Genomic DNA, 26,899 nt, shown 5'->3' with positions numbered 1-26,899 from the left:
TCAGGGTCTTGGGGGTCTGGCGGGTGGAAACCCTTTCTGGCTGGGAGCATCCACCCACCCATCACCCAGGCACCTCCCCAAAACCAGCCCAGCTACCTCAAACCTCCCTAAAACACTTCCCAGGGTCCCTTCCAACTCGCATTACCCAACCATCCTAAATCCTGCCTCCTCCAAGCCCTTCCAGGATGGAGAAGGTGCAAATGCAAACAGAACCTTTGCAGGAAGAGCCTGGCCTGGGGTAGTGGTGTCTTCCTGGAGTGTGGGGTATGTGTGACCAGGCAGATGGCACAGGCTCCATGGCCCCTGGCACTGCTGCAACTGGTAAGGACACCCAGAGGGGACTTTCCTGGAGAAGAGGATCACTAAGGAGCTGGGTGCTCGTGCAGGAGAAATCCCTCCAGTGTTGGGGAAGAAAACTCTGTGCTGGGACATGATGCCTTGAAGGTGAGGAGGGCTGCAAGGAGGGGTTACGATTTAGCTTTAGGAGGGGGCTGATGCATGGTGGGGGGAAGCACCTTGCAGCTGCAGGGGGAGGGCTTGCAGACAGCCAGATCCTGCAAAGAGGGAGGATGGGGAGAGGGAACCGAGGACTGAAGTGCTTTGCCCCAGGCTGCTCAGGAAAGCCCTCAAGCTCTCGCTGCCTTCAAGTGTGTTTTTGCAAGGGCAAGTCCTGCTCCAGAGGGAGCTGACTTGTTAGAAGAGCAGAAAACTGGGGTTTGGAGTTGTTTTGCAGATACAGATTGGCTGAAAAGTGAAAGAGAAATTTCCACTGCCCTGGGAGTTGCCTCCTCCGCACCCAGTCCCAGCACCCACTGCCTCTGGACCTGTGGCCAGTGGGAACAGGCACAAGCAGAGAGGAATCTGCCTGTGTGCTGGAGGGAGGGTCTGAACCCCTCACCTTGTCTGGTCCAAGTGCTCAGGGATGCTGGCAGGAAAATCCCTTATTGTACACAACACCTGAGGCAGCAGCAACCCTTGGGAGTGAGCCTGGCCGCTCACCTGCCCTCTCCCCTGTGGGGCAGGTGCAAGAGGAGTGCTTGGCATTTAAACCTCCCCAAGGCACCCCGAAGCCCCCCACTCCCCCACAGGGCAGGCCTTGTGCTGTAGGGTGAAAGCAAACAGGCTTCCCTCAGGTTTCACGGCTGCTCTCAGCCCCTTTGGCCAGGGCGGGGGTGGTCCTCCACCGGTCTCTGTTAAAGCCTTTGGGCTGGCTGGTGGGGTACCAGGGATTTCTTACATAGAAGCCTATGGCTGTAATGCTTTTATATTAAATAAAGGCAGGCCCTATTCTTTAATGTGGGGGGTATGCCAAGCCCCCTTCAGCTTTATCGTCATTTCTGTGGGCTCCTCAGAAGTCAGAAGAGGGATGGGGGCACAAGTAGGGGGAGGAGGGCTGGGGTTGCCCCTGGGCCAGGCCCGTGGGGGCCAGCACACAGGTTTGGGGTTTGCTGGTGCTGCCAGGGCTGGATTTGGCCCCGGGTAGAGCGGGGTCCCACAGCATCCCCTGGGTACCACAACCCTGCCCATTCCCAGCCCTGAAGGACCCCCATCCTGGGGTCTGTCCCTAAATAGCCGAGTCTCAGCCAGACCTGGCAGGTACCCTCCGCCTCCCCATGGCAACGCGCGGACCAACGGCAAGGCCCGAAGCTGTTTACGGGGCGGAGCGTCGCCGTGGCAACGCGTGAAGCCTCTCGGAGCAGCTACTTAATGGCAGCCCCCGGGCGGCCGGGAAATCACGGCGGGCAGGGCCTGGCACGGCGCGGGGCCAGCGCTCACCGGGGTGGGGGGAGCGGGACCCCCTAGCCCAGCGCCGGGCCTCCGGGGATTTTGTTGATTTTTTTCTCTTCCATCCCCCACCCCCCATCTTTTTTTTTTTTTTTTTTTTTTTTTTTTAATCCTGTTCTTCCAGAAGCTTCTTGCTCTCTCGTGAACTTTGGAAGTTGCGGGACGTCGCCGGGACGGGGTGAGGGGCGGCGGCGGGGGGCGACAGCGGCGGGGGGCGGGGGGGTCGCGGGCGGGCGCTGGGATGGGGCAGCGGGACGGCGCTGCGGGGCTCGGCAGGGCAGCTGGGGCGAAGCCGCCTACAGGGGCGGGAAGTGTGCGGCGGGGGGTGTGTGGGGTGTGTCTTATTGTTATTTTTATTCTTATTTTTATTCCTGTTTTTTAAATTTCTCTTTTATTTGTATTTATTTAAATTTGGTTTATTCCTCCCCCCGTCACCCACTCACCCACCACCCCGTCCAACTACTGCAGCGAGCATTATGGGGACCTCCCCCACTGCTGGCACAGGGGCTGGCAGGGGCTGGGTGGTGGCACTGGGGGACCAGGTACACAAACAGGACCCCGCTGCCCCGAGCCCTATTGCCCCCGGCGGATGGGCTCAGTATCATCTAACCCACGGAACCCCCAGCCCCGGCGCGGCCGGTGCCTGGCTGGCCTCGGCAGCCCCCCGGCTGGCCCGGGCGGACCAGGTGAAGGCAGCAGCAGAAACGGCCCCGAACCCAGGGAGTGGGCAGCGGGGGGGACTCGAAGGGCTTTGCCCGAGGTGTCGGACCCTGACATTTAGTCCTGCTAGCGGCAGGTGCGACAAACGGCCCCGCTCCGTGGGCTGCCGGGGCTGGGCTTTGGCTCTTCCCGGGGGTTTCCCTCGGTTTGGGAAAATTCTGCCTTCGGCCGAAGGCTTGCTGGGCAGCACCAGCCCACCGGGGTGGGCGTGGGTGACACCGGGGCGCGGGGCCCTGAGGGCATCTCCCCGAGCTCTGGGGCTGCCGAAGCACCCCGGGGGAGGCACTGCGGCTCTGGTGCGCAGCACCCCGGGGTGGGTCTCGCTCAGTGGTGCTGGGGGCACCCAGACCCGGTCCTGCCCGCGTGCCAGAGAGCAGCTGCGCCTCGGGGAGCCCCAACCCCCTCTCTGCTGTTATTGCAGGACCTGCCCCGCGCCCTCCTTCCCCTTCACGTGCGCCCCGGGACTGCAAGAGCTGCCGACACACCGAGCCATGGCTGAGGGGTGGCTGAACAGCCTGCAGGCAGGCAAGGACAGAGGGCACACGGGCAGCGTGGGGGGCTCGCATGATCTCGATGACAGCCTGACCAGCCTCATGTGGCTGCGTGACTTCTCCATCGTTGACGCCACCATGGGCAAGTCCTCCTACTGCCCCAGTGGCCCAGACCTGCACGACGGTCACAAGGTCCCCAGCTTTGCTGCTCCATGCTCACCTTTGGCTGCCGACCCAGCGTGCATGGGCATACCACACACCCCCTGCAATCCCATCTCCTCTTCCACCTCAAGGACAGCCAACCACCCCGTGGCCGTGCACCCGCAGCTCGTGGAGGACATTGACTACAAGACCAACCCGCACGTCAAGCCACCCTACTCCTATGCCACCCTCATCTGCATGGCAATGGAGGCCAGCAAGAAGCCCAAAATCACCCTGTCCGCCATCTACAAGTGGATTACGGACAACTTCTGCTACTTCCGACACGCTGATCCCACCTGGCAGGTAGGACGGAGATCTGGAGACCTCTTGCCTTCTCCCTTCTCCCCACAGGGCTACGGAGGGCTTTCCGAGGCAAGGTCCCATGGGGATGCTGCATCCCACTGGGAGGACAGCCACACAGGCAGCCCGTGGTAAAGGGCTGTAACAGCAAAGATCTCATGGGTGGAAATCCCAAGGCCACGAGGGTGACAGAGGGAAGGAGCCACTGTGGGGATGAGCCCAGGGCCATTTTGGGAGCAGGGAGGTACCTGCTGTGCTGCTGGCTCCTGAGGCTCCTCTTGGCTCTGGGGCAAAGGCATCTCTGACCCTGGCTCCACCTTTCTGGAGCTCTTGTCAGGTCCCGAGTCCCTCAGCGCTGAGCACACCTGAAGTCACCAAGTTGAGTATCTGTGGGTGCTGAGGACCAGGCGTAGCAGAGGGGTGGATAGAAGCCCCAGGGAGGTGCCACTTGTTGGACAAATGCCTTGTTGGGGAGGTTGAGAGCAGAAATGCAGCTGATTTCCAAGCAGGGCAGAGCGCAGGTGTCCTGTCCCCTTGGCCGGGCAAAGGAGGCTCCATCACTGTGGCAAGCTGGTGAGGCCTCAGAGCGAAGCCCAAGAGAGATCAAAGAGGGCTGCTCTCCCCAGCTAGCATGAGCGTGTCCCCAGAGGGTAGGGGGCAGCCCCCAGTCACACCAGCTTTGGGGACAGCCTGAATCACAGGGGTTTCTCCCAGCACCCTGGCTCGCTGCCCTGCTCTGTTACATGAGGCTTTCTAGGGCAGGAGGGACCTGGGTGGCTCTTCCCTCCACTTGGGTTATTCCCAGCATGAGTCCGCACTCTGGCAATCCGGCGATGCCGGTGGTCATGCTCACCCAGGCAGGGCTGGGCAAAACCGCTGCAAAGCCTCTGCCCAGGGGTTGCCCACCTTCTCCCCAGCCAGGTGGGTCTCCAGTGGCTCCTGAAGCCCACCATGGGAAAGGGAATCCCTGGGTCCCCAGCCTTCCCTGTGCTGGGGGGACCCAGAGGAGTGACACTGGAGGACCAGCTGTGCACCAGCGTGTTGACTTTCTCCTGAAAAATCACGGCTGAGTAATCACCACGTTTTCAATCAAATGTGTTTATGAAAAAACAAAAGGTTTTCAATCCCTCTCCGCAGAGATGCAGGGGGTTCACGGGACCGCAGCCGGCAGGAATGGTAAATACGTTAATCGGCCAGGCAATAACAGAGGGCAGCCCAGGGATGGGGAGGGGAGATGGGGAGCAGAGAATTCAGCTTGTGAGTCTCTGACCCTTGTAAAGTTTTGTTAAACTGTAAATTTGGAGTTACCACAGCCTGGGTTGTTTGCAGGGATATCTGTGTTCCTGCTGCTTTCTTCTTTTCCATTGTCTGTCTTTTCTTTCCCTTCATTTTCTGCCTTTGTTTTTCTTTTTTTACTTTTTTTTTTTTTCTCTTATGTGAAGACAGCCTAGAAAGGTCATGCCACCCATACTCTGGGGGGAGATGGATATATTCCTGTGGGAGCTGAGTGGTTTGGAAGGGAGCCAACACACCCAAGGAGCTTCAGCCCAGAGGAGGGTTTTGTTGTGTGTGTGTGTGTGTGTGTGCGCGCGCGCGTGTGTGTGTTTTTCAACAGCTCCAAGCATTCAAGCCTTGTTTTTCCTATTCGGCACTACGGATTATGGATGAATAAGCATAAAGATATCCAGGCAACATTAAAAAAAACCCAAACCCTCTACCATATACAATCTCTTAATACAGTCTTGGCTTTGTGGAGTCCAGCACTGGGTTATTTACCCAATAACTGAGTTTCCTTTCTGATTATTCACATCACTCCAGGCACATTCAGGGTTTCAGAACAGCGTGATGGAGGCAGAAACTTCACTTTTTCTTTTTTTTTTTTCCTTTTATAATTTTCTTTTTTACACCCCCAGCTTGTTTGGGTGGTGGCTGATGAAGATGCAGTGATTTCACACTGAGCTTCCTCGGGCCAAAAGGCACCTCTGGGGACACGCACGGCTACGGCGGAACAGCCCGCGTGTCTCTCCAGTTTTGCCCGCCTGGTTTGTGTCAGTCTGGCCGTAGGGAGGCATGGGGGCTACTTTTTGGCCAAAAATTTTCCCCCCAACACTCACAATAGGCACAGATGAACTGGGGGATGCAAGGAGGGCCCTGATCATGCCATCCCACACGGTGCCGCCAGCCCTGGCCACTTGTGCTGGGGCCGTGGCCACACTGGTGTAATGACTTCTCCTCCGTGCCTACAGAAAGTCTGGCTGGTTTCCTCCAGCGCACTGCATGATCTAAGGCCCCATGGCCCTGGTGTACAGCCAAGGAGAGTTGCCCAAAATCTTCCTGCTGGTTGCCAAGTCCTAGCCTGAGCGCCGTGGCTCCTGCCATCGCTGGCTGCAGTAGACGGGAGGCAAGAAAACGGCTAGTGACTCGGGGCGGGGGTGTCTCTGCTGGGCACGCACCCGGCATGTTTTGACGTTGCCATTTCTGCTTGCTTTTTCCCATTTCTGGTTGCCGAAAATGTGCTTTCCCACCAGTCTCCCTTGCACGCAGGTAGGTGCTGCGGCAGCACACAAGCATTCAGACGGGTTCTTTTTCTCTTTTGGGTCTAGAACTCCATCCGGCACAACCTCTCCTTGAATAAGTGCTTCATCAAGGTGCCCCGGGAGAAAGGCGAGCCGGGGAAAGGCGGCTTCTGGAAGCTGGACCCCCAACACGCTGACCGGCTCAAGAACGGTGCCTTCAAAAAGCGGAGGACACCCCCCGTGCAGATCCACCCGGCCTTCACCAACGGGGCCCAGCCCGGAGCACCGTTTGCCACCAGCTCAGCTGCTCCGGCTTGCACCTCCAGCAGCATCCTCACTGTCAACACCCAGTCACAGCAACTGCTGAAAGAGTTTGAAGAAGTCACCGGTGGCCACAACGGGAATGCGGCGGACGGCAAGGCAGGGCACAAGCGCAGGCACAGCTCGCCCAAGAGAACAGCCAAGGTGCCTCGGCTTTCCAGCTCGGCCTTGCTGACTCAGGAAGAGCAGAGTGAGCTGGGGTCGCTGAAAGGTGACTTTGACTGGGAAGCCATTTTCAACACCAACCTAAATGGAGACTTCTCTGCTTTGGGGGACCTGGACCTCATGCCTGCCATCAGCATCGTAACACGTGACCTGGACTTGATGTTACATGGGCACCACGTCGACTGTCCCCAGGGGCAGGAGCAGGTCCTCACTGAGTCCAACAAGAACATCCTGGACATTGACGAAACCTTCATGGCCACTTCTTTCCTGCAGCACCCCTGGGATGAAGGGACAAATGATTACCTCTCCAACTGTGTCAACATGGAGCAGTTATTTGACCTCAACGATGCCTCTTTACCAGCAGATGAGAGCGACTGGAGCAGTCTGGCGTCCCTCTTATAAAGTGGCCAGTCACCATTCAAAGCCCGCACAGACTTTAGTAGGATGTGCCCCCCATGCTGCTGGGAATTACAAGGGACAAGATTTTCTAGAGACAGAGACCTCCACAGTGACTTTTACCAGCTTCATTGTACGATTATTCACAGAAACACCGGGGGGGAGAAAAAAACACCACCACAGGAACTCCTTGATAGATCATTAAAGGACACATCAGAATTCTCTGGTCCACCAGTTTCCTCAAGGCAAGAAATATAACACTACTTATTTTTTTACTTTTGGAGGAAGAAATTTGAACTACAATATTTCTTTTTCCATGGAGGTGGTCACGGCATATGTTCCTTCAGGGCTAAAGGAGAGCACCTGCTACATCCCTTCTAAGACATGAGGTTCCTGGTGGCTTTAGGACTTGATAGACTAAGTGCAATTTCCTCACCCTTTCGTCTTGCCGTTTCTCATTCCTTTTTCTGTCTGAGGTAGCTGGTAGGTACAGCGTGTTAATTAGCAGCAAGCAAATAGAGGTCCCTTCTGGATTGTTCTGAGTTCAGCCTCCCTCCTGACTTGTGCCTAGGGAAGAAGAAGAAGAAAAGGTTTATAAATTCAGCAAGCCTGCCTCTTTAGATGTTTTTATATAATCTATTATATATTATATATTCAAAGAAACCTATATTTTTAGCACTAGACTTTCTTAATAGTGGGAGGATAGGGGAAAAACAGTTTGGGGGCTGTTTTGTATTTTCACTCTTTAAAGGCTTGTGTTCACTGTTCTGTAAACCAAGACTACGCAAGGGATAATTCCTGCAGCAGCAGCAGCAGCAGCAACAACAGGTTTTGATAAGGATCCAGCAATTGGTCCTGGCGGAAGAGCAGCAGGGACTAGGGCTCTCCCAGAACTGTCTTTCATAGTTTTTGTAACCAAAATCCTTGCTGTGCTTGCCAAAGGGCCAAGACCACCGTAAGCCCTCCCTGTCTTTCACCAGCTGACATAGACCCTCTCCATTTTTTTGGACTGATGCTGTTGCCCTCCACTACCTTTGCTCATCCATCAGGCTCCAAGTGGCTGCCAGGGCAATGCAGGACCCTGATTAAGGAGACACTTTTGGGGGAGCTGTAAGGGAACTGCCGTTGCATGGCCATCAGCTGGTGTTGATGTGTCAAACCACATCCAATGCTGCCAGGTGGGACTGAGAAGGAAAGAAATTCACATTCAGGCTCCACTCAAGAGCTCAGGCCAAACACTGTGCGTGCAACGGGCTCTGGGGACAGCAGTGAAGATCAAGTCCCGTGCAGCTGGGAACAGCTCATCAGCTGGCAGAGCCGCAGGCTGGACACACACAGAAGCTTTGGCCCTTTGACTTGGGGTGCAGCAAGAGCGTGGCAGGGTCTCAGCAAAGTAGCTCAGAAGCATTCTGAGAGTGGAGCCAAACTCTGCAGAAACATGACGTGGAGCTCTCAAGCACTACATTCTTTGCCTCTCCTTTGCTGTAGGTTATTAGAAGTAAGAGTAGCCATTAGGTGGGAGTAAGTAGAAGCAGTAGTTTTAGTGGTGTGTCTTAGACTTGCCGAAAATTGGTACATTGGAGGATTGTACATAGTTCATTTTTTGTCTACAAGAGCACTTCGGACCTTCATGTAAGCAATATAATTGAGAGAATAGTTGTAGTGTATCAATAAAAAAGCCTTAAAAACAAATATAAATTACACTTAGAGTAATTTGCACCCAGATCTGGGGAGAGTGTTGGAGCCGTGGAAGTAGGAGCGCAAGTCCCGCATTCCCCCCGAGTAAAGCATGGGCCAGGATAAGAACCGTCACGTTTAGTGCATGAAAGCAACGGAGCTGGGGCTGGGCTGCTGCCTTCCCCCAGTGAGATGCTTTGCCATGGGATGCCACCACATGGCTGGGGATGGTGTCCCTGGGGCTGGGGCGTGAGGACCATGTCTCTGGGGGGCTTTGAGGGCCGGTGTAGATGTTTATATCTGTATTGACAATGCTTCTTTGTATTTCTTGCTTTTGTTATTTTGTCCTGGTTTAGGGCCTCTATACTGATGCTGAAGAACTGCAGAGACACGTGTGCAATTTAACCTTTTCCATGGAAAGTATTTTAAATATTAAAAAAAAACAACAAAACACCCTGAAGAAAACTCCTTTCTGCCTCCTTGTTTCCTTCCAGCAGCGCCTGGCTCCGTCTGACCCTCCCGACCTGGAGGTAGGGGACATCTCACCAGCCCGGCCCTGGCTGTACAGCCAGCCCCTGTACAGGGATGCTACCACTCCCCCTCTGCAGCGCCACAGCAATTCCCCATGGGGAAACCGAGGCACAAGCCAGCACCTGCGTGGCAGTGGTTACACACTGCCCGTGCGGCACAAGGGTGGCCGCGCTCAGTGTCCCAAGTCCTGGGAGCTGCTCCCAACCCCTGGAGCATCCTTCCCTGCCTCTGCAGGGAGCTGCTGGGGGTGACACGGTGGCGGTGGGAGCACCCGGGACTACCCCTCTGCTTGTGCCATGTCCCCACCCGGCTCTGTAGATGCCCCTGGGAAGGAAACACAAGTGGCTTTGGAGCCTCCCGGGTACAGGGTGGCGAGAGGAGCTGCACAGAAGCCACAGGAATAGCTGAGCCCTCGCGAGGCCAATTACGCCCAGGAGGAGCTGGGCTCTGCTCAAGCGGGGAAGAAGAGCAGCGCACACCCAGCTGCCAGCGCAGCCGGTGCAGACAGGGCAGCGGGTTTGGGTCTGGGGGCAGCGGGTTTGGGGATCCCCATGGGGAGGGCAGGTTGGCTCAGGGCTGTGGGGCTGGGTGCGAGGGAGGCCGGGGCCAGGCTCTGTGCCCACAGCTGTGGGGCAGGGCTGTCACCCGGCATGCTGGGAGAAGGGGGCTGGAAGGGGACTCCGGAGAAGGGCGGTCTGGTCCCTGCACCATGGCGGCTCATCCCCCCTGTCAGGCTGGAGCATCTCCAGGGACAGAGATCCCCCTCCGCGCCCTGCCTGGGGCTCATCCTTCAGATGGACCCACTCCGGGATGTCCCGTCCCTCTTGCCCTAGGGACACAGCCCTCCCCAGCAGATGCCGGAGCACCCTGTCACCTCCCCAGGGATCTGCTGGATCCCATGGGCACCAGGCACTGCAGCAGTCAGCCCCAGGGCTGCCTGGTTGCTCTGCAGGGGTCACAGCTCTTCCCAGGCTGGCCAGTCTCAACACAAAATAAGGGCTGAGCTCACTGCAGAGCCTAGCCTCGGCTCGTGTGTGCTTCGTGCCGGGAGAGCAGGATGTGACCCTTGGGATGAGGTAGGGTTATCCCTTGGCGGTGGCAGCTTTCACGGGGCTCTGGCAGGAGCAGTGGCTGGAGTTTGGAGGCAGATCTGGGCTCTCCTCTTGGGGACGCTGGGGACCAGGAACCCCAAAAGGCAATAAGGAATTCCCGGTCCTGGCTTCTCCTCCTCTCAGCACCCTGGTGGTAGCACTGCGGGAGCTGCTCTGTGCACCCCCCGGGTAACGGTGCCACTGGCAGGGCTGCAAAAAGCTGGCAGCCCCCTTGTCCCTCAGTCCACTTATTTGCGTTGTTTTGCCAGGCACAACCGCGCAGGTCCTGGTTTTACCCCGCCTGGAAAGGGACGAGCCCCCAGCACCCCAGCCCTGAGAGCAGAGTGCAGAGAACAACCTGGCCAGGAAAAAGTATTCCGGCCTGTCGGAGCCAGCTGAGGGGTTTAAAGCGAGAAAGGGTGAATATGCTGGGGGGCCGGGTACCCAAACAAGCTGTCACTGCCCGAGGCTTCTGGAGGAGGCTGAGGCACGGACTCCCGAGTCTGACCACAAGACCCTTCATTAGTCCCAAACCCACCTTATCTGTCCTCGTCACTGTCCACGCGCAACATACTAAAACATCCCTGGTCAGTCACTACTGATCCCGCGCTTTCTGCTTGGCTACAGCCAACGGGTTAAGCCCTAAGCTACACCCGCCCCGCACTCGGTGCATTTCTGTGAGTTTCACGTTCTCAGCCAGCCGCCGAGACGCGGCACCGCGCACCCGCTGCGGCCTCGCTCCACGTCCCCTTTGCCTTCCCGGCCTGCAGCTCCTCCTTTCCCTCCCCTGCAGCCTTCCAGGCCCTTCACAGGCACCGTGCCCTCCGGCGCTCGCCATCGAGCTCTCTACAGCTTCTCCCCGGCGCGGGGAAAGCCCGTCCTGCGGAACGGGGCAGGTGGTTGAGCCCCGCCCCCCACGCGCCCCCGCCCGCCCCCCGCCACGCGCCCCGCCACGCGCCCCCCCACGCGCCCCCCGCGACTGTTGGGCTCGGCACCGTTTAAACGCGGGCGGAACCCGCAGCCCCGGCGCGGCCGGTGCGGGGCTCCCCGGTCCCGGCCGGCCTCGGCAGCCCCGCCGCTGCCCCAGAGCCGGGGGGCGCGTTTGCAGCCCCAGCGAACAGGCGCCGCACCCCCGGCCCGGGAAGAAGCCAAAGCCGAACTGCCGGCTCGCTGCGAGCGCGGTGCTGAGAGGGGCTCCGCGCCCCGGCCCCGGCTGGCCCGGGCGGACCAGGTGAAGGCAGCAGCAGAAACGGCCCCGAACCCAGGGAGTGGGCAGCGGGGGGGACTCGAAGGGCTTTGCCCGAGGTGTCGGACCCTGACATTTAGTCCTGCTAGCGGCAGGTGCGACAAACGGCCCCGCTCCGTGGGCTGCCGGGGCTGGGCTTTGGCTCTTCCCGGGGGTTTCCCTCGGTTTGGGAAAATTCTGCCTTCGGCCGAAGGCTTGCTGGGCAGCACCAGCCCACCGGGGTGGGCGTGGGTGACACCGGGGCGCGGGGCCCTGAGGGCATCTCCCCGAGCTCTGGGGCTGCCGAAGCACCCCGGGGGAGGCACTGCGGCTCTGGTGCGCAGCACCCCGGGGTGGGTCTCGCTCAGTGGTGCTGGGGGCACCCAGACCCGGTCCTGCCCGCGTGCCAGAGAGCAGCTGCGCCTCGGGGAGCCCCAACCCCCTCTCTGCTGTTATTGCAGGACCTGCCCCGCGCCCTCCTTCCCCTTCACGTGCGCCCCGGGACTGCAAGAGCTGCCGACACACCGAGCCATGGCTGAGGGGTGGCTGAACAGCCTGCAGGCAGGCAAGGACAGAGGGCACACGGGCAGCGTGGGGGACTCGCATGATCTCAACGACAGCCTGACCAGCCTCATGTGGCTGTGTGACTTCTCCATCGTTGGGATCGCCCTGGACGAGTCCTCCTGCTGCCCCAGTGGCCCAGACCCGCACAACGGTCACAAGGTCCCCAGCTTTGCCCCACCGTGCTCACCCACGACCTCTGACACGGCGTGCATGGGCATATCACACACCCCTTGCCCTGCCAGCTCCTCTTGCACCTCGAGCACAGCCAACCACCCCGTGGCCGTGCACCCGCAGCTCGCGGGGGACATTGACTACAAGACCAACCCGCACGTCAAGCCACCCTACTCCTATGCCACCCTCATCCGCATGGCAATGGAGGCCAGCAAGAAGCCCAAAATCAGCGTGTCCGACATCTACAAGTGGATCATGGACAACTTCTGCTACTTCCGACACGCTGATCCCACCTGGCAGGTAGGACGGAGATCTGGAGACCTCTTGCCTTCTCCCTTCTCCCCACAGGGCTACGGAGGGCTTTCCGAGGCAAGGTCCCATGGGGATGCCCAAAATCTTCCCGCTGGTTGCCAAGTCCTAGCCTGAGCGCCGTGGCTCCTGCCATCGCTGGCTGCAGTAGACGGGAGGCAAGAAAACGGCTAGTGACTCGGGGCGGGGGTGTCTCTGCTGGGCACGCACCCGGCATGTTTTGACGTTGCCATTTCTGCTTGCTTGTTCCCATTTCTGGTTGCCGAAAATGTGCTTTCCCACCAGTCTCCCTTGCACGCAGGTAGGTGCTGCGGCAGCACACAAGCATTCAGACGGGTTCTTTTTCTCTTTTGGGTCTAGAGCTCCATCCGGCACAACCTCTCCTTGAATAAGTGCTTCATCAAGGTGCCCCGGGAGAAAGGCGAGCCGGGGAAAGGCGGCTTCTGGAAGCTGGACCCCCAACACGCCGGCCAGCTCGAGAACGGTGCCGTCAAAAAGCGGAGGGCACCCCCCGTGCAGATCCACCCGGCCTTCACCAACGGGGCCCAGCCCGGAGCACCGTTTGCCACCAGCCCAGCTGCTCCGGCTTGCACCTCCAGCAGCATCCTCACTGTCAACACCCAGTTGCAGCAGCTGCTGAAAGAGTTTGAAGAAGTCACCGGTGGCCACAACGCGAATGCGGCGGACGGCAAGGCAGGGCACAAGCGCAGGCACAGCTCGCCCAAGAGAACAGCCAAGGTGCCTCGGCTTTCCAGCTCGGCCTTGCTGACTCGGGAAGAGCAGACCGAGCTGGGGTCGCTGGAAGGTGACTTTGACTGGGAAGCCATTTTCAACACCAGCCTGGACGGAGACTTCTCTGCTTTGGGGGACCTGGACCTCATGCCTGCCATCAGCCCCGTAACACACAACCTGGACCTGGCGGCGCACGGGGACCACGTTGACTGTCCCCAGGGGCAGGAGCAGGTCCTCACTGAGTCCAACAAGAACATCCTGGACTTGGACGAAACCTTCATGGCCACTTCTTTCCTGCAGCACGCCTGGGATGAAGGGACAAATGATTACCTCTCCAACTGTGCCAACATGGAGCAGTTATTTGACCTCAACGATGCCGCTCTACTAGCAGATGAGCATGGGCCAGGCTGAGAACCGTCACGTTCAGTGCATGAAAGCACGCACTGGGGCTGGGCCGCTGCCTTCCCCCGGCGCGATGCTTTGCCATGGGATGCCACCACATGGCTGGGGATGGTGTCCCTGGGGCCGGGCATGAGGGCCATGTCTCTGGGGGGGCTTTGGGGGTTGGCGTAGGTGTTTATATCTGTATTGACAATGCTTCTTTTTGGTTTTGTTGGCTTTCTCTTGGTTTTGTTATGTTGTCCTGTTTTGGGGACTCTATAGTGATGCTGTAGGATTGCAGAGATACGTGTTCAATTTCACCTTTTTCATGGAAAGTATTGTAACTATTAAAAAAAAAACCAACAAAACAAACCCTGAGGAAAACTCCTTTCTGCCTCCTTGTTTCCTTCCAGCAGCGCCTGGCTCCATCTGACCCTCCCGACCTGGAGGTAGGGGACATCTCACCAGCCCGGCCCTGGCTGTACAGCCAGCCCCTGTACAGGGATGCTACCACTCCCCCTCTGCAGCGCCACAGCAATTCCCCATGGGGAAACCGAGGCACAAGCCAGCACCTGCGTGGCAGTGGTTACACACTGCCCGTGCGGCACAAGGGTGGCCGCGCTCAGTGTCCCAAGTCCTGGGAGCTGCTCCCAACCCCTGGAGCATCCTTCCCTGCCTCTGCAGGGAGCTGCTGGGGGTGACACGGTGGCGGTGGGAGCGCCCGGGACTACCCCTCTGCTTGTGCCATGTCCCCACCCGGCTCTGTAGATGCCCCTGGGAAGGAAACACAAGTGGCTTTGGAGCCTCCCGGGTACAGGGTGGCGAGAGGAGCTGCACAGAAGCCACAGGAATAGCTGAGCCCTCGCGAGGCCAGTTACGCCCAGGAGGAGCTGGGCTCTGCTCAAGCGGGGAAGAAGAGCAGCGCACACCCAGCTGCCAGCGCAGCCGGTGCAGACAGGGCAGCGGGTTTGGGTCTGGGGGCAGCGGGTTTGGGGAGCCCCATGGGGAGGGCAGGTTGGCTCAGGGCTGTGGGGCTGGGTGCGAGGGAGGCCGGGGCCAGGCTCTGTGCCCACAGCTGTGGGGCAGGGCTGTCACCCGGCATGCTGGGAGAAGGGGGCTGGAAGGGGACTCCGGAGAAGGGCGGTCTGGCCCCTGCACCGTGGCGGCTCATCCCCCCTGTCAGGCTGGAGCATCTCCAGGGACAGAGATCCCCCTCCGCGCCCTGCCTGGGGCTCATCCTTCAGATGGACCCACTCCGGGATGTCCCGTCCCTCTTGCCCTAGGGACACAGCCCTCCCCAGCAGATGCCCAGCACGTCAGGAGCACCCTGTCGCCTCCCCAGGGATCTGCTGGATCCCATGGGCACCAGGCACTGCAGCAGTCAGCCCCAGGGCTGCCTGGTTGCTCTGCAGGGGTCACAGCTCTTCCCAGGCTGGCCAGTCTCAACACAAAATAAGGGCTGAGCTCACTGCAGAGCCTAGCCTCGGCTCGTGTGTGCTTCGTGCCGGGAGAGCAGGATGTGACCCTTGGGATGAGGTAGGGTTATCCCTTGGCGGTGGCAGCTTTCACGGGGCTCTGGCAGGAGCAGTGGCTGGAGTTTGGAGGCAGATCTGGGCTCTCCTCTTGGGGACGCTGGGGACCAGGAACCCCAAAAGGCAATAAGGAATTCCCGGTCCTGGCTTCTCCTCCTCTCAGCACCCTGGTGGTAGCACTGCGGGAGCTGCTCTGTGCACCCCCCGGGTAACGGTGCCACTGGCAGGGCTGCAAAAAGCTGGCAGCCCCCTTGTCCCTCAGTCCACTTATTTGCGTTGTTTTGCCAGGCACAACCGCGCAGGTCCTGGTTTTACCCCGCCTGGAAAGGGACGAGCCCCCAGCACCCCAGCCCTGAGAGCGGAGTGCAGAGAACAACCTGGCCAGGAAAAAGTATTCCGGCCTGTCGGAGCCAGCTGAGGGGTTTAAAGCGAGAAAGGGTGAATATGCTGGGGGGCCGGGTACCCAAACAAGCTGTCACTGCCCGAGGCTTCTGGAGGAGGCTGAGGCACGGACTCCCGAGTCTGACCACAAGACCCTTCATTAGTCCCAAACCCACCTTATCTGTCCTCGTCACTGTCCACGCGCAACATACTAAAACATCCCTGGTCAGTCACTACTGATCCCGCGCTTTCTGCTTGGCTACAGCCAACGGGTTAAGCCCTAAGCTACACCCGCCCCGCACTCGGTGCATTTCTGTGAGTTTCACGTTCTCAGCCAGCCGCCGAGACGCGGCACCGCGCACCCGCTGCGGCCTCGCTCCACGTCCCCTTTGCCTTCCCGGCCTGCAGCTCCTCCTTTCCCTCCCCTGCAGCCTTCCAGGCCCTTCACAGGCACCGTGCCCTCCGGCGCTCGCCATCGAGCTCTCTACAGCTTCTCCCCGGCGCGGGGAAAGCCCGTCCTGCGGAACGGGGCAGGTGGTTGAGCCCCGCCCCCCACGCGCCCCCGCCCGCCCCCCGCCACGCGCCCCGCCACGCGCCCCCCCACGCGCCCCCCGCGACTGTTGGGCTCGGCACCGTTTAAACGCGGGCGGAACCCGCAGCCCCGGCGCGGCCGGTGCGGGGCTCCCCGGTCCCGGCCGGCCTCGGCAGCCCCGCCGCTGCCCCAGAGCCGGGGGGCGCGTTTGCAGCCCCCAGCGAACAGGCGCCGCACCCCCGGCCCGGGAAGAAGCCAAAGCCGAACTGCCGGCTCGCTGCGAGCGCGGTGCTGAGAGGGGCTCCGCGCCCCGGCCCCGGCTGGCCCGGGCGGACCAGGTGAAGGCAGCAGCAGAAACGGCCCCGAACCCAGGGAGTGGGCAGCGGGGGGGACTCGAAGGGCTTTGCCCGAGGTGTCGGACCCTGACATTTAGTCCTGCTAGCGGCAGGTGCGACAAACGGCCCCGCTCCGTGGGCTGCCGGGGCTGGGCTTTGGCTCTTCCCGGGGGTTTCCCTCGGTTTGGGAAAATTCTGCCTTCGGCCGAAGGCTTGCTGGGCAGCACCAGCCCACCGGGGTGGGCGTGGGTGACACCGGGGCGCGGGGCCCTGAGGGCATCTCCCCGAGCTCTGGGGCTGCCGAAGCACCCCGGGGGAGGCACTGCGGCTCTGGTGCGCAGCACCCCGGGGTGGGTCTCGCTCAGTGGTGCTGGGGGCACCCAGACCCGGTCCTGCCCGCGTGCCAGAGAGCAGCTGCGCCTCGGGGAGCCCCAACCCCCTCTCTGCTGTTATTGCAGGACCTGCCCCGCGCCCTCCTTCCCCTTCACGTGCGCCCCGGGACTGCAAGAGCTGCCGACACACCGAGCCATGGCTGAGGGGTGGCTGAACAGCCTGCAGGCAGGCAAGGACAGAGGGCACACGGGCAGCGTGGGGGACTCGCATGATCTCAACGACAGCCTGACCAGCCTCATGTGGCTGTGTGACTTCTCCATCGTTGGGATCGCCCTGGACGAGTCCTCCTGCTGCCCCAGTGGCCCAGACCCGCACAACGGTCACAAGGTCCCCAGCTTTGCCCCACCGTGCTCACCCACGACCTCTGACACGGCGTGCATGGGCATATCACACACCCCTTGCCCTGCCAGCTCCTCTTGCACCTCGAGCACAGCCAACCACCCCGTGGCCGTGCACCCGCAGCTCGCGGGGGACATTGACTACAAGACCAACCCGCACGTCAAGCCACCCTACTCCTATGCCACCCTCATCCGCATGGCAATGGAGGCCAGCAAGAAGCCCAAAATCAGCGTGTCCGACATCTACAAGTGGATCATGGACAACTTCTGCTACTTCCGACACGCTGATCCCACCTGGCAGGTAGGACGGAGATCTGGAGACCTCTTGCCTTCTCCCTTCTCCCCACAGGGCTACGGAGGGCTTTCCGAGGCAAGGTCCCATGGGGATGCCCAAAATCTTCCCGCTGGTTGCCAAGTCCTAGCCTGAGCGCCGTGGCTCCTGCCATCGCTGGCTGCAGTAGACGGGAGGCAAGAAAACGGCTAGTGACTCGGGGCGGGGGTGTCTCTGCTGGGCACGCACCCGGCATGTTTTGACGTTGCCATTTCTGCTTGCTTGTTCCCATTTCTGGTTGCCGAAAATGTGCTTTCCCACCAGTCTCCCTTGCACGCAGGTAGGTGCTGCGGCAGCACACAAGCATTCAGACGGGTTCTTTTTCTCTTTTGGGTCTAGAGCTCCATCCGGCACAACCTCTCCTTGAATAAGTGCTTCATCAAGGTGCCCCGGGAGAAAGGCGAGCCGGGGAAAGGCGGCTTCTGGAAGCTGGACCCCCAACACGCCGGCCAGCTCGAGAACGGTGCCGTCAAAAAGCGGAGGGCACCCCCCGTGCAGATCCACCCGGCCTTCACCAACGGGGCCCAGCCCGGAGCACCGTTTGCCACCAGCCCAGCTGCTCCGGCTTGCACCTCCAGCAGCATCCTCACTGTCAACACCCAGTTGCAGCAGCTGCTGAAAGAGTTTGAAGAAGTCACCGGTGGCCACAACGCGAATGCGGCGGACGGCAAGGCAGGGCACAAGCGCAGGCACAGCTCGCCCAAGAGAACAGCCAAGGTGCCTCGGCTTTCCAGCTCGGCCTTGCTGACTCGGGAAGAGCAGACCGAGCTGGGGTCGCTGGAAGGTGACTTTGACTGGGAAGCCATTTTCAACACCAGCCTGGACGGAGACTTCTCTGCTTTGGGGGACCTGGACCTCATGCCTGCCATCAGCCCCGTAACACACAACCTGGACCTGGCGGCGCACGGGGACCACGTTGACTGTCCCCAGGGGCAGGAGCAGGTCCTCACTGAGTCCAACAAGAACATCCTGGACTTGGACGAAACCTTCATGGCCACTTCTTTCCTGCAGCACGCCTGGGATGAAGGGACAAATGATTACCTCTCCAACTGTGCCAACATGGAGCAGTTATTTGACCTCAACGATGCCGCTCTACTAGCAGATGAGCATGGGCCAGGCTGAGAACCGTCACGTTCAGTGCATGAAAGCACGCACTGGGGCTGGGCCGCTGCCTTCCCCCGGCGCGATGCTTTGCCATGGGATGCCACCACATGGCTGGGGATGGTGTCCCTGGGGCCGGGGCATGAGGGCCATGTCTCTGGGGGGGCTTTGGGGGTTGGCGTAGGTGTTTATATCTGTATTGACAATGCTTCTTTTTGGTTTTGTTGGCTTTCTCTTGGTTTTGTTATGTTGTCCTGTTTTGGGGACTCTATAGTGATGCTGTAGGATTGCAGAGATACGTGTTCAATTTCACCTTTTTCATGGAAAGTATTGTAACTATTAAAAAAAAAACCAACAAAACAAACCCTGAGGAAAACTCCTTTCTGCCTCCTTGTTTCCTTCCAGCAGCGCCTGGCTCCATCTGACCCTCCCGACCTGGAGGTAGGGGACATCTCACCAGCCCGGCCCTGGCTGTACAGCCAGCCCCTGTACAGGGATGCTACCACTCCCCCTCTGCAGCGCCACAGCAATTCCCCATGGGGAAACCGAGGCACAAGCCAGCACCTGCGTGGCAGTGGTTACACACTGCCCGTGCGGCACAAGGGTGGCCGCGCTCAGTGTCCCAAGTCCTGGGAGCTGCTCCCAACCCCTGGAGCATCCTTCCCTGCCTCTGCAGGGAGCTGCTGGGGGTGACACGGTGGCGGTGGGAGCGCCCGGGACTACCCCTCTGCTTGTGCCATGTCCCCACCCGGCTCTGTAGATGCCCCTGGGAAGGAAACACAAGTGGCTTTGGAGCCTCCCGGGTACAGGGTGGCGAGAGGAGCTGCACAGAAGCCACAGGAATAGCTGAGCCCTCGCGAGGCCAGTTACGCCCAGGAGGAGCTGGGCTCTGCTCAAGCGGGGAAGAAGAGCAGCGCACACCCAGCTGCCAGCGCAGCCGGTGCAGACAGGGCAGCGGGTTTGGGTCTGGGGGCAGCGGGTTTGGGGAGCCCCATGGGGAGGGCAGGTTGGCTCAGGGCTGTGGGGCTGGGTGCGAGGGAGGCCGGGGCCAGGCTCTGTGCCCACAGCTGTGGGGCAGGGCTGTCACCCGGCATGCTGGGAGAAGGGGGCTGGAAGGGGACTCCGGAGAAGGGCGGTCTGGCCCCTGCACCGTGGCGGCTCATCCCCCCTGTCAGGCTGGAGCATCTCCAGGGACAGAGATCCCCCTCCGCGCCCTGCCTGGGGCTCATCCTTCAGATGGACCCACTCCGGGATGTCCCGTCCCTCTTGCCCTAGGGACACAGCCCTCCCAGCAGATGCCCAGCACGTCAGGAGCACCCTGTCGCCTCCCCAGGGATCTGCTGGATCCCATGGGCACCAGGCACTGCAGCAGTCAGCCCCAGGGCTGCCTGGTTGCTCTGCAGGGGTCACAGCTCTTCCCAGGCTGGCCAGTCTCAACACAAAATAAGGGCTGAGCTCACTGCAGAGCCTAGCCTCGGCTCGTGTGTGCTTCGTGCCGGGAGAGCAGGATGTGACCCTTGGGATGAGGTAGGGTTATCCCTTGGCGGTGGCAGCTTTCACGGGGCTCTGGCAGGAGCAGTGGCTGGAGTTTGGAGGCAGATCTGGGCTCTCCTCTTGGGGACGCTGGGGACCAGGAACCCCAAAAGGCAATAAGGAATTCCCGGTCCTGGCTTCTCCTCCTCTCAGCACCCTGGTGGTAGCACTGCGGGAGCTGCTCTGTGCACCCCCCGGGTAACGGTGCCACTGGCAGGGCTGCAAAAAGCTGGCAGCCCCCTTGTCCCTCAGTCCACTTATTTGCGTTGTTTTGCCAGGCACAACCGCGCAGGTCCTGGTTTTACCCCGCCTGGAAAGGGACGAGCCCCCAGCACCCCAGCCCTGAGAGCGGAGTGCAGAGAACAACCTGGCCAGGAAAAAGTATTCCGGCCTGTCGGAGCCAGCTGAGGGGTTTAAAGCGAGGAAAGGGTGAATATGCTGGGGGGCCGGGTACCCAAACAAGCTGTCACTGCCCGAGGCTTCTGGAGGAGGCTGAGGCACGGACTCCCGAGTCTGACCACAAGACCCTTCATTAGTCCCAAACCCACCTTATCTGTCCTCGTCACTGTCCACGCGCAACATACTAAAACATCCCTGGTCAGTCACTACTGATCCCGCGCTTTCTGCTTGGCTACAGCCAACGGGTTAAGCCCTAAGCTACACCCCCCCCGCACTCGGTGCATTTCTGTGAGTTTCACGTTCTCAGCCAGCCGCCGAGACGCGGCACCGCGCACCCGCTGCGGCCTCGCTCCACGTCCCCTTTGCCTTCCCGGCCTGCAGCTCCTCCTTTCCCTCCCCTGCAGCCTTCCAGGCCCTTCACAGGCACCGTGCCCTCCGGCGCTCGCCATCGAGCTCTCTACAGCTTCTCCCCGGCGCGGGGAAAGCCCGTCCTGCGGAACGGGGCAGGTGGTTGAGCCCCGCCCCCCACGCGCCCCCGCCCGCCCCCCGCCACGCGCCCCGCCACGCGCCCCCCCACGCGCCCCCCGCGACTGTTGGGCTCGGCACCGTTTAAACGCGGGCGGAACCCGCAGCCCCGGCGCGGCCGGTGCGGGGCTCCCCGGTCCCGGCCGGCCTCGGCAGCCCCGCCGCTGCCCCAGAGCCGGGGGGCGCGTTTGCAGCCCCCAGCGAACAGGCGCCGCACCCCCGGCCCGGGAAGAAGCCAAAGCCGAACTGCCGGCTCGCTGCGAGCGCGGTGCTGAGAGGGGCTCCGCGCCCCGGCCCCGGCTGGCCCGGGCGGACCAGGTGAAGGCAGCAGCAGAAACGGCCCCGAACCCAGGGAGTGGGCAGCGGGGGGGACTCGAAGGGCTTTGCCCGAGGTGTCGGACCCTGACATTTAGTCCTGCTAGCGGCAGGTGCGACAAACGGCCCCGCTCCGTGGGCTGCCGGGGCTGGGCTTTGGCTCTTCCCGGGGGTTTCCCTCGGTTTGGGAAAATTCTGCCTTCGGCCGAAGGCTTGCTGGGCAGCACCAGCCCACCGGGGTGGGCGTGGGTGACACCGGGGCGCGGGGCCCTGAGGGCATCTCCCGAGCTCTGGGGCTGCCGAAGCACCCCGGGGGAGGCACTGCGGCTCTGGTGCGCAGCACCCCGGGGTGGGTCTCGCTCAGTGGTGCTGGGGGCACCCAGACCCGGTCCTGCCCGCGTGCCAGAGAGCAGCTGCGCCTCGGGGAGCCCCAACCCCCTCTCTGCTGTTATTGCAGGACCTGCCCCGCGCCCTCCTTCCCCTTCACGTGCGCCCCGGGACTGCAAGAGCTGCCGACACACCGAGCCATGGCTGAGGGGTGGCTGAACAGCCTGCAGGCAGGCAAGGACAGAGGGCACACGGGCAGCGTGGGGGACTCGCATGATCTCAACGACAGCCTGACCAGCCTCATGTGGCTGTGTGACTTCTCCATCGTTGGGATCGCCCTGGACGAGTCCTCCTGCTGCCCCAGTGGCCCAGACCCGCACAACGGTCACAAGGTCCCCAGCTTTGCCCCACCGTGCTCACCCACGACCTCTGACACGGCGTGCATGGGCATATCACACACCCCTTGCCCTGCCAGCTCCTCTTGCACCTCGAGCACAGCCAACCACCCCGTGGCCGTGCACCCGCAGCTCGCGGGGGACATTGACTACAAGACCAACCCGCACGTCAAGCCACCCTACTCCTATGCCACCCTCATCCGCATGGCAATGGAGGCCAGCAAGAAGCCCAAAATCAGCGTGTCCGACATCTACAAGTGGATCATGGACAACTTCTGCTACTTCCGACACGCTGATCCCACCTGGCAGGTAGGACGGAGATCTGGAGACCTCTTGCCTTCTCCCTTCTCCCCACAGGGCTACGGAGGGCTTTCCGAGGCAAGGTCCCATGGGGATGCCCAAAATCTTCCCGCTGGTTGCCAAGTCCTAGCCTGAGCGCCGTGGCTCCTGCCATCGCTGGCTGCAGTAGACGGGAGGCAAGAAAACGGCTAGTGACTCGGGGCGGGGGTGTCTCTGCTGGGCACGCACCCGGCATGTTTTGACGTTGCCATTTCTGCTTGCTTGTTCCCATTTCTGGTTGCCGAAAATGTGCTTTCCCACCAGTCTCCCTTGCACGCAGGTAGGTGCTGCGGCAGCACACAAGCATTCAGACGGGTTCTTTTTCTCTTTTGGGTCTAGAGCTCCATCCGGCACAACCTCTCCTTGAATAAGTGCTTCATCAAGGTGCCCCGGGAGAAAGGCGAGCCGGGGAAAGGCGGCTTCTGGAAGCTGGACCCCCAACACGCCGGCCAGCTCGAGAACGGTGCCGTCAAAAAGCGGAGGACACCCCCCGTGCAGATCCACCCGGCCTTCACCAATGGGGCCCAGCCCGGAGCACCGTTTGCCACCAGCCCAGCTGCTCCGGCTTGCACCTCCAGCAGCATCCTCACTGTCAACACCCAGTTGCAGCAGCTGCTGAAAGAGTTTGAAGAAGTCACCGGTGGCCACAACGCGAATGCGGCGGACGGCAAGGCAGGGCACAAGCGCAGGCACAGCTCGCCCAAGAGAACAGCCAAGGTGCCTCGGCTTTCCAGCTCGGCCTTGCTGACTCGGGAAGAGCAGACCGAGCTGGGGTCGCTGGAAGGTGACTTTGACTGGGAAGCCATTTTCAACACCAGCCTGGACGGAGACTTCTCTGCTTTGGGGGACCTGGACCTCATGCCTGCCATCAGCCCCGTAACACACAACCTGGACCTGGCGGCGCACGGGGACCACGTCGACTGTCCCCAGGGGCAGGAGCAGGTCCTCACTGAGTCCAACAAGAACATCCTGGACTTGGACGAAACCTTCATGGCCACTTCTTTCCTGCAGCACGCCTGGGATGAAGGGACAAATGATTACCTCTCCAACTGTGCCAACATGGAGCAGTTATTTGACCTCAACGATGCCGCTCTACTAGCAGATGAGCATGGGCCAGGCTGAGAACCGTCACGTTCAGTGCATGAAAGCACGCACTGGGGCTGGGCCGCTGCCTTCCCCCGGCGGGATGCTTTGCCATGGGATGCCACCACATGGCTGGGGATGGTGTCCCTGGGGCCGGGGCATGAGGGCCATGTCTCTGGGGGGGCTTTGGGGGTCGGCGTAGATGTTTATATCTGTATTGACAATGCTTCTTTTTGGTTTTGTTGGCTTTCTCTTGGTTTTGTTATGTTGTCCTGTTTTGGGGACTCTATAGTGATGCTGTAGGATTGCAGAGATACGTGTTCAATTTCACCTTTTTCATGGAAAGTATTGTAAATATTAAAAAAAAAACCAACAAAACAAACCCTGAGGAAAACTCCTTTCTGCCTCCTTGTTTCCTTCCAGCAGCGCCTGGCTCCGTCTGACCCTCCCGACCTGGAGGTAGGGGACATCTCACCAGCCCGGCCCTGGCTGTACAGCCAGCCCCCGTACAGGGATGCTACCACTCCCCCTCTGCAGCGCCACAGCAATTCCCCATGGGGAAACCGAGGCACAAGCCAGCACCTGCGTGGCAGTGGTTACACACTGCCCGTGCGGCACAAGGGTGGCCGCGCTCAGTGTCCCAAGTCCTGGGAGCTGCTCCCAACCCCTGGAGCATCCTTCCCTGCCTCTGCAGGGAGCTGCTGGGGGTGACACGGTGGCAGTGGGAGCGCCCGGGACTACCCCTCTGCTTGTGCCATGTCCCCACCCGGCTCTGTAGATGCCCCTGGGAAGGAAACACAAGTGGCTTGGAGCCTCCCGGGTACAGGGTGGCGAGAGGAGCTGCACAGAAGCCACAGGAATAGCTGAGCCCTCGCGAGGCCAGTTACGCCCAGGAGGAGCTGGGCTCTGCTCAAGCGGGGAAGAAGAGCAGCGCACACCCAGCTGCCAGCGCAGCCGGTGCAGACAGGGCAGCGGGTTTGGGTCTGGGGGCAGCGGGTTTGGGGAGCCCCATGGGGAGGGCAGGTTGGCTCAGGGCTGTGGGGCTGGGTGCGAGGGAGGCCGGGGCCAGGCTCTGTGCCCACAGCTGTGGGGCAGGGCTGTCACCCGGCATGCTGGGAGAAGGGGGCTGGAAGGGGACTCCGGAGAAGGGCGGTCTGGCCCCTGCACCGTGGCGGCTCATCCCCCCTGTCAGGCTGGAGCATCTCCAGGGACAGAGATCCCCCTCCGCGCCCTGCCTGGGGCTCATCCTTCAGATGGACCCACTCCGGGATGTCCCGTCCCTCTTGCCCTAGGGACACAGCCCTCCCCAGCAGATGCCGGAGCACCCTGTCACCTCCCCAGGGATCTGCTGGATCCCATGGGCACCAGGCACTGCAGCAGTCAGCCCCAGGGCTGCCTGGTTGCTCTGCAGGGGTCACAGCTCTTCCCAGGCTGGCCAGTCTCAACACAAAATAAGGGCTGAGCTCACTGCAGAGCCTAGCCTCGGCTCGTGTGTGCTTCGCGCCGGGAGAGCAGGATGTGACCCTTGGGATGAGGTAGGGTTATCCCTTGGCGGTGGCAGCTTTCACGGGGCTCTGGCAGGAGCAGTGGCTGGAGTTTGGAGGCAGATCTGGGCTCTCCTCTTGGGGACGCTGGGGACCAGGAACCCCAAAAGGCAATAAGGAATTCCCGGTCCTGGCTTCTCCTCCTCTCAGCACCCTGGTGGTAGCACTGCGGGAGCTGCTCTGTGCTCCCCCCGGGTAACGGTGCCACTGGCAGGGCTGCAAAAAGCTGGCAGCCCCCTTGTCCCTCAGTCCACTTATTTGCGTTGTTTTGCCAGGCACAACCGCGCAGGTCCTGGTTTTACCCCCCCTGGAAAGGGACGAGCCCCCAGCACCCCAGCCCTGAGAGCGGAGTGCAGAGAACAACCTGGCCAGGAAAAAGTATTCCGGCCTGTCGGAGCCAGCTGAGGGGTTTAAAGCGGGAAAGGGTGAATATAAAGGAGGTAGCAGGCGAGGCCTGAAACAACCTCATTTTGTTCAGCTTCTGAAAGCAACAAAACCTACTTGGATGTGATTTTTTTTTTCTTTCAATGAAATGGTTCGGGGGGGTAGGTACTATTTTTTAAGCAGCAGCCAGGAGGTGTATAACTGGGGGTTCCATGGGGTGGGGGCATGGCTTCCCGCAAGCGCAGAGGCAGGCAGGACACGACGCTGCTGCCCACACAAAGCCCGTGTGTGATTGGGGCAAAGCACAGTGCCAGGAGGGAGGTCAGGACCTGGCAGCACCCAGCTTGCCTGGGCTTGCCGGTTGGCAGCAGGCTTGCAGCCTGTGGCTGGGGCTGGTCCAGCCCTGCAGGCTGCCCCAGCTCACCCAGCACAGGGGCAGTGATGGGTTAGGGACCCCCAAGCTGGCAGTGTTCCCCTGCTCTATGCATAGGCAAAGCTTCCTGCAATGAAAACACACGTCACTACACCCATAGCTGGCTGCATTTTGGGGCATCCCACCAAAGTGGGTCTGGGAAGCATCCAGTTCCAAAAATTCCCTGCAACTCAGCCTTTGCAGCCCCAGACAGGTTCCTTCCCCAGCTGGTTATGAAGCACATGGCAATTATTCCTTTATTATTTATTTCTATTCCCCCAGCCGTTCCCTCATCCATCATCCCTCTCTGATGGGCAAACACTGACACCTCTAACCAATCTCCTGTTCACAGAGGGGGGGGGAAATATACACATAAGCCCTTCTTTTCTCTCCTTTTCTTGCCCTGTCTTTCTTTCCCCTCCATTGAGTGCGGGGCTGGCACAGATCCATTCTGGCAACAGCCGGCTTTCACTTGCTAATCATCCTAAATATTGAAAATCAACGCCTAGAATAAACAGCTCAAAGATTGGGGCCATCTCTGCTCTGTTTGGAAATGCTAATCTCAATGCCTTTTGTTTCCCTTGTGTGGATTTGGTGCTGTGCGTTTGGAGGAGGTCACAGCTCATGGGTTCTCCCTCCACCCCCAGATTTTTCTCTTTTTTTATTATTATGTTTTTTCTCTCTTCATCGTGAAAAATCCAGCCCATTTTAACATCCCAGGCTGGGATGGCTGGAGTGGTGAGGGGGGAGAAGGGGGAGACAGGATGGATGAGGGTAGGGAATGGACTTGCCTTGCATAGCAATGAAGGAACCTCCAAAGTTTGGGAAAAAACATGTTCCCAAACTGCACCCAGGAGTTCACATGGATGAGAAATCTCATGGGAACCACACAATGGCATTGGGGCAGCCTGCAATGAAGGGTAGAGTTTGGGGACAGCTCAGGGCCCCCCTGCTCCTGCAACACTGATTTTTAGAGGGTTTTATATCTGATGGGATGGAAGTGCCATAGCAAACCCCAGACAGGCTGAGATGGACCCCAGGGCTGGACCCCAATATCTCTGCCTGAAGGGACCAGGTTGAGTGCAAACACCTTTCTGCGAAGTCATAGGAGCTCTGGGAAAGGT

General features: G+C 60.4%; 4 protein-coding genes across 4 annotated transcripts; all 4 read left to right on the top strand.

The window, feature by feature from the left end:
* The first annotated feature begins 61 nt into the window (after nt 1-61).
* LOC119157727 (forkhead box protein J1-like) lies at nt 62-9,020 on the top strand. The gene is made up of 4 exons (XM_037408906.1): nt 62-444; nt 1,910-1,963; nt 2,927-3,500; nt 6,101-9,020. The coding sequence occupies exons 3-4, from the start codon at nt 2,997-2,999 to the stop codon at nt 6,899-6,901; spliced, it is 1,305 nt and encodes a 434-aa protein (XP_037264803.1). The 5' UTR covers nt 62-444; nt 1,910-1,963; nt 2,927-2,996; the 3' UTR covers nt 6,902-9,020.
* Nucleotides 9,021-11,950: 2,930 nt separating this feature from the next.
* LOC119153776 (forkhead box protein J1-like) lies at nt 11,951-13,606 on the top strand. The gene is made up of 2 exons (XM_037400626.1): nt 11,951-12,454; nt 12,824-13,606. Exons 1-2 carry the CDS (start codon nt 11,951-11,953, stop codon nt 13,604-13,606), a joined length of 1,287 nt encoding a protein of 428 aa, XP_037256523.1.
* A 3,278-nt stretch (nt 13,607-16,884) lies between these two features.
* On the top strand, nt 16,885-18,540 carry LOC119153767 (forkhead box protein J1-like). The gene is made up of 2 exons (XM_037400604.1): nt 16,885-17,388; nt 17,758-18,540. Exons 1-2 carry the CDS (start codon nt 16,885-16,887, stop codon nt 18,538-18,540), a joined length of 1,287 nt encoding a protein of 428 aa, XP_037256501.1.
* Nucleotides 18,541-21,818: 3,278 nt separating this feature from the next.
* On the top strand, nt 21,819-23,474 carry LOC119153748 (forkhead box protein J1-like). The gene is made up of 2 exons (XM_037400571.1): nt 21,819-22,322; nt 22,692-23,474. The coding sequence occupies exons 1-2, from the start codon at nt 21,819-21,821 to the stop codon at nt 23,472-23,474; spliced, it is 1,287 nt and encodes a 428-aa protein (XP_037256468.1).
* The last annotated feature ends 3,425 nt before the right edge of the window (nt 23,475-26,899 follow it).

Source organism: Falco rusticolus, chromosome 1 (assembly GCF_015220075.1).
Source record: "Falco rusticolus isolate bFalRus1 chromosome 1, bFalRus1.pri, whole genome shotgun sequence".
NCBI lineage: Eukaryota > Metazoa > Chordata > Aves > Falconiformes > Falconidae > Falco > Falco rusticolus.
The sequence above is the reverse complement of the archived record's forward strand: the minus strand, read 5'-3'. Positions and strand labels throughout refer to the sequence as shown.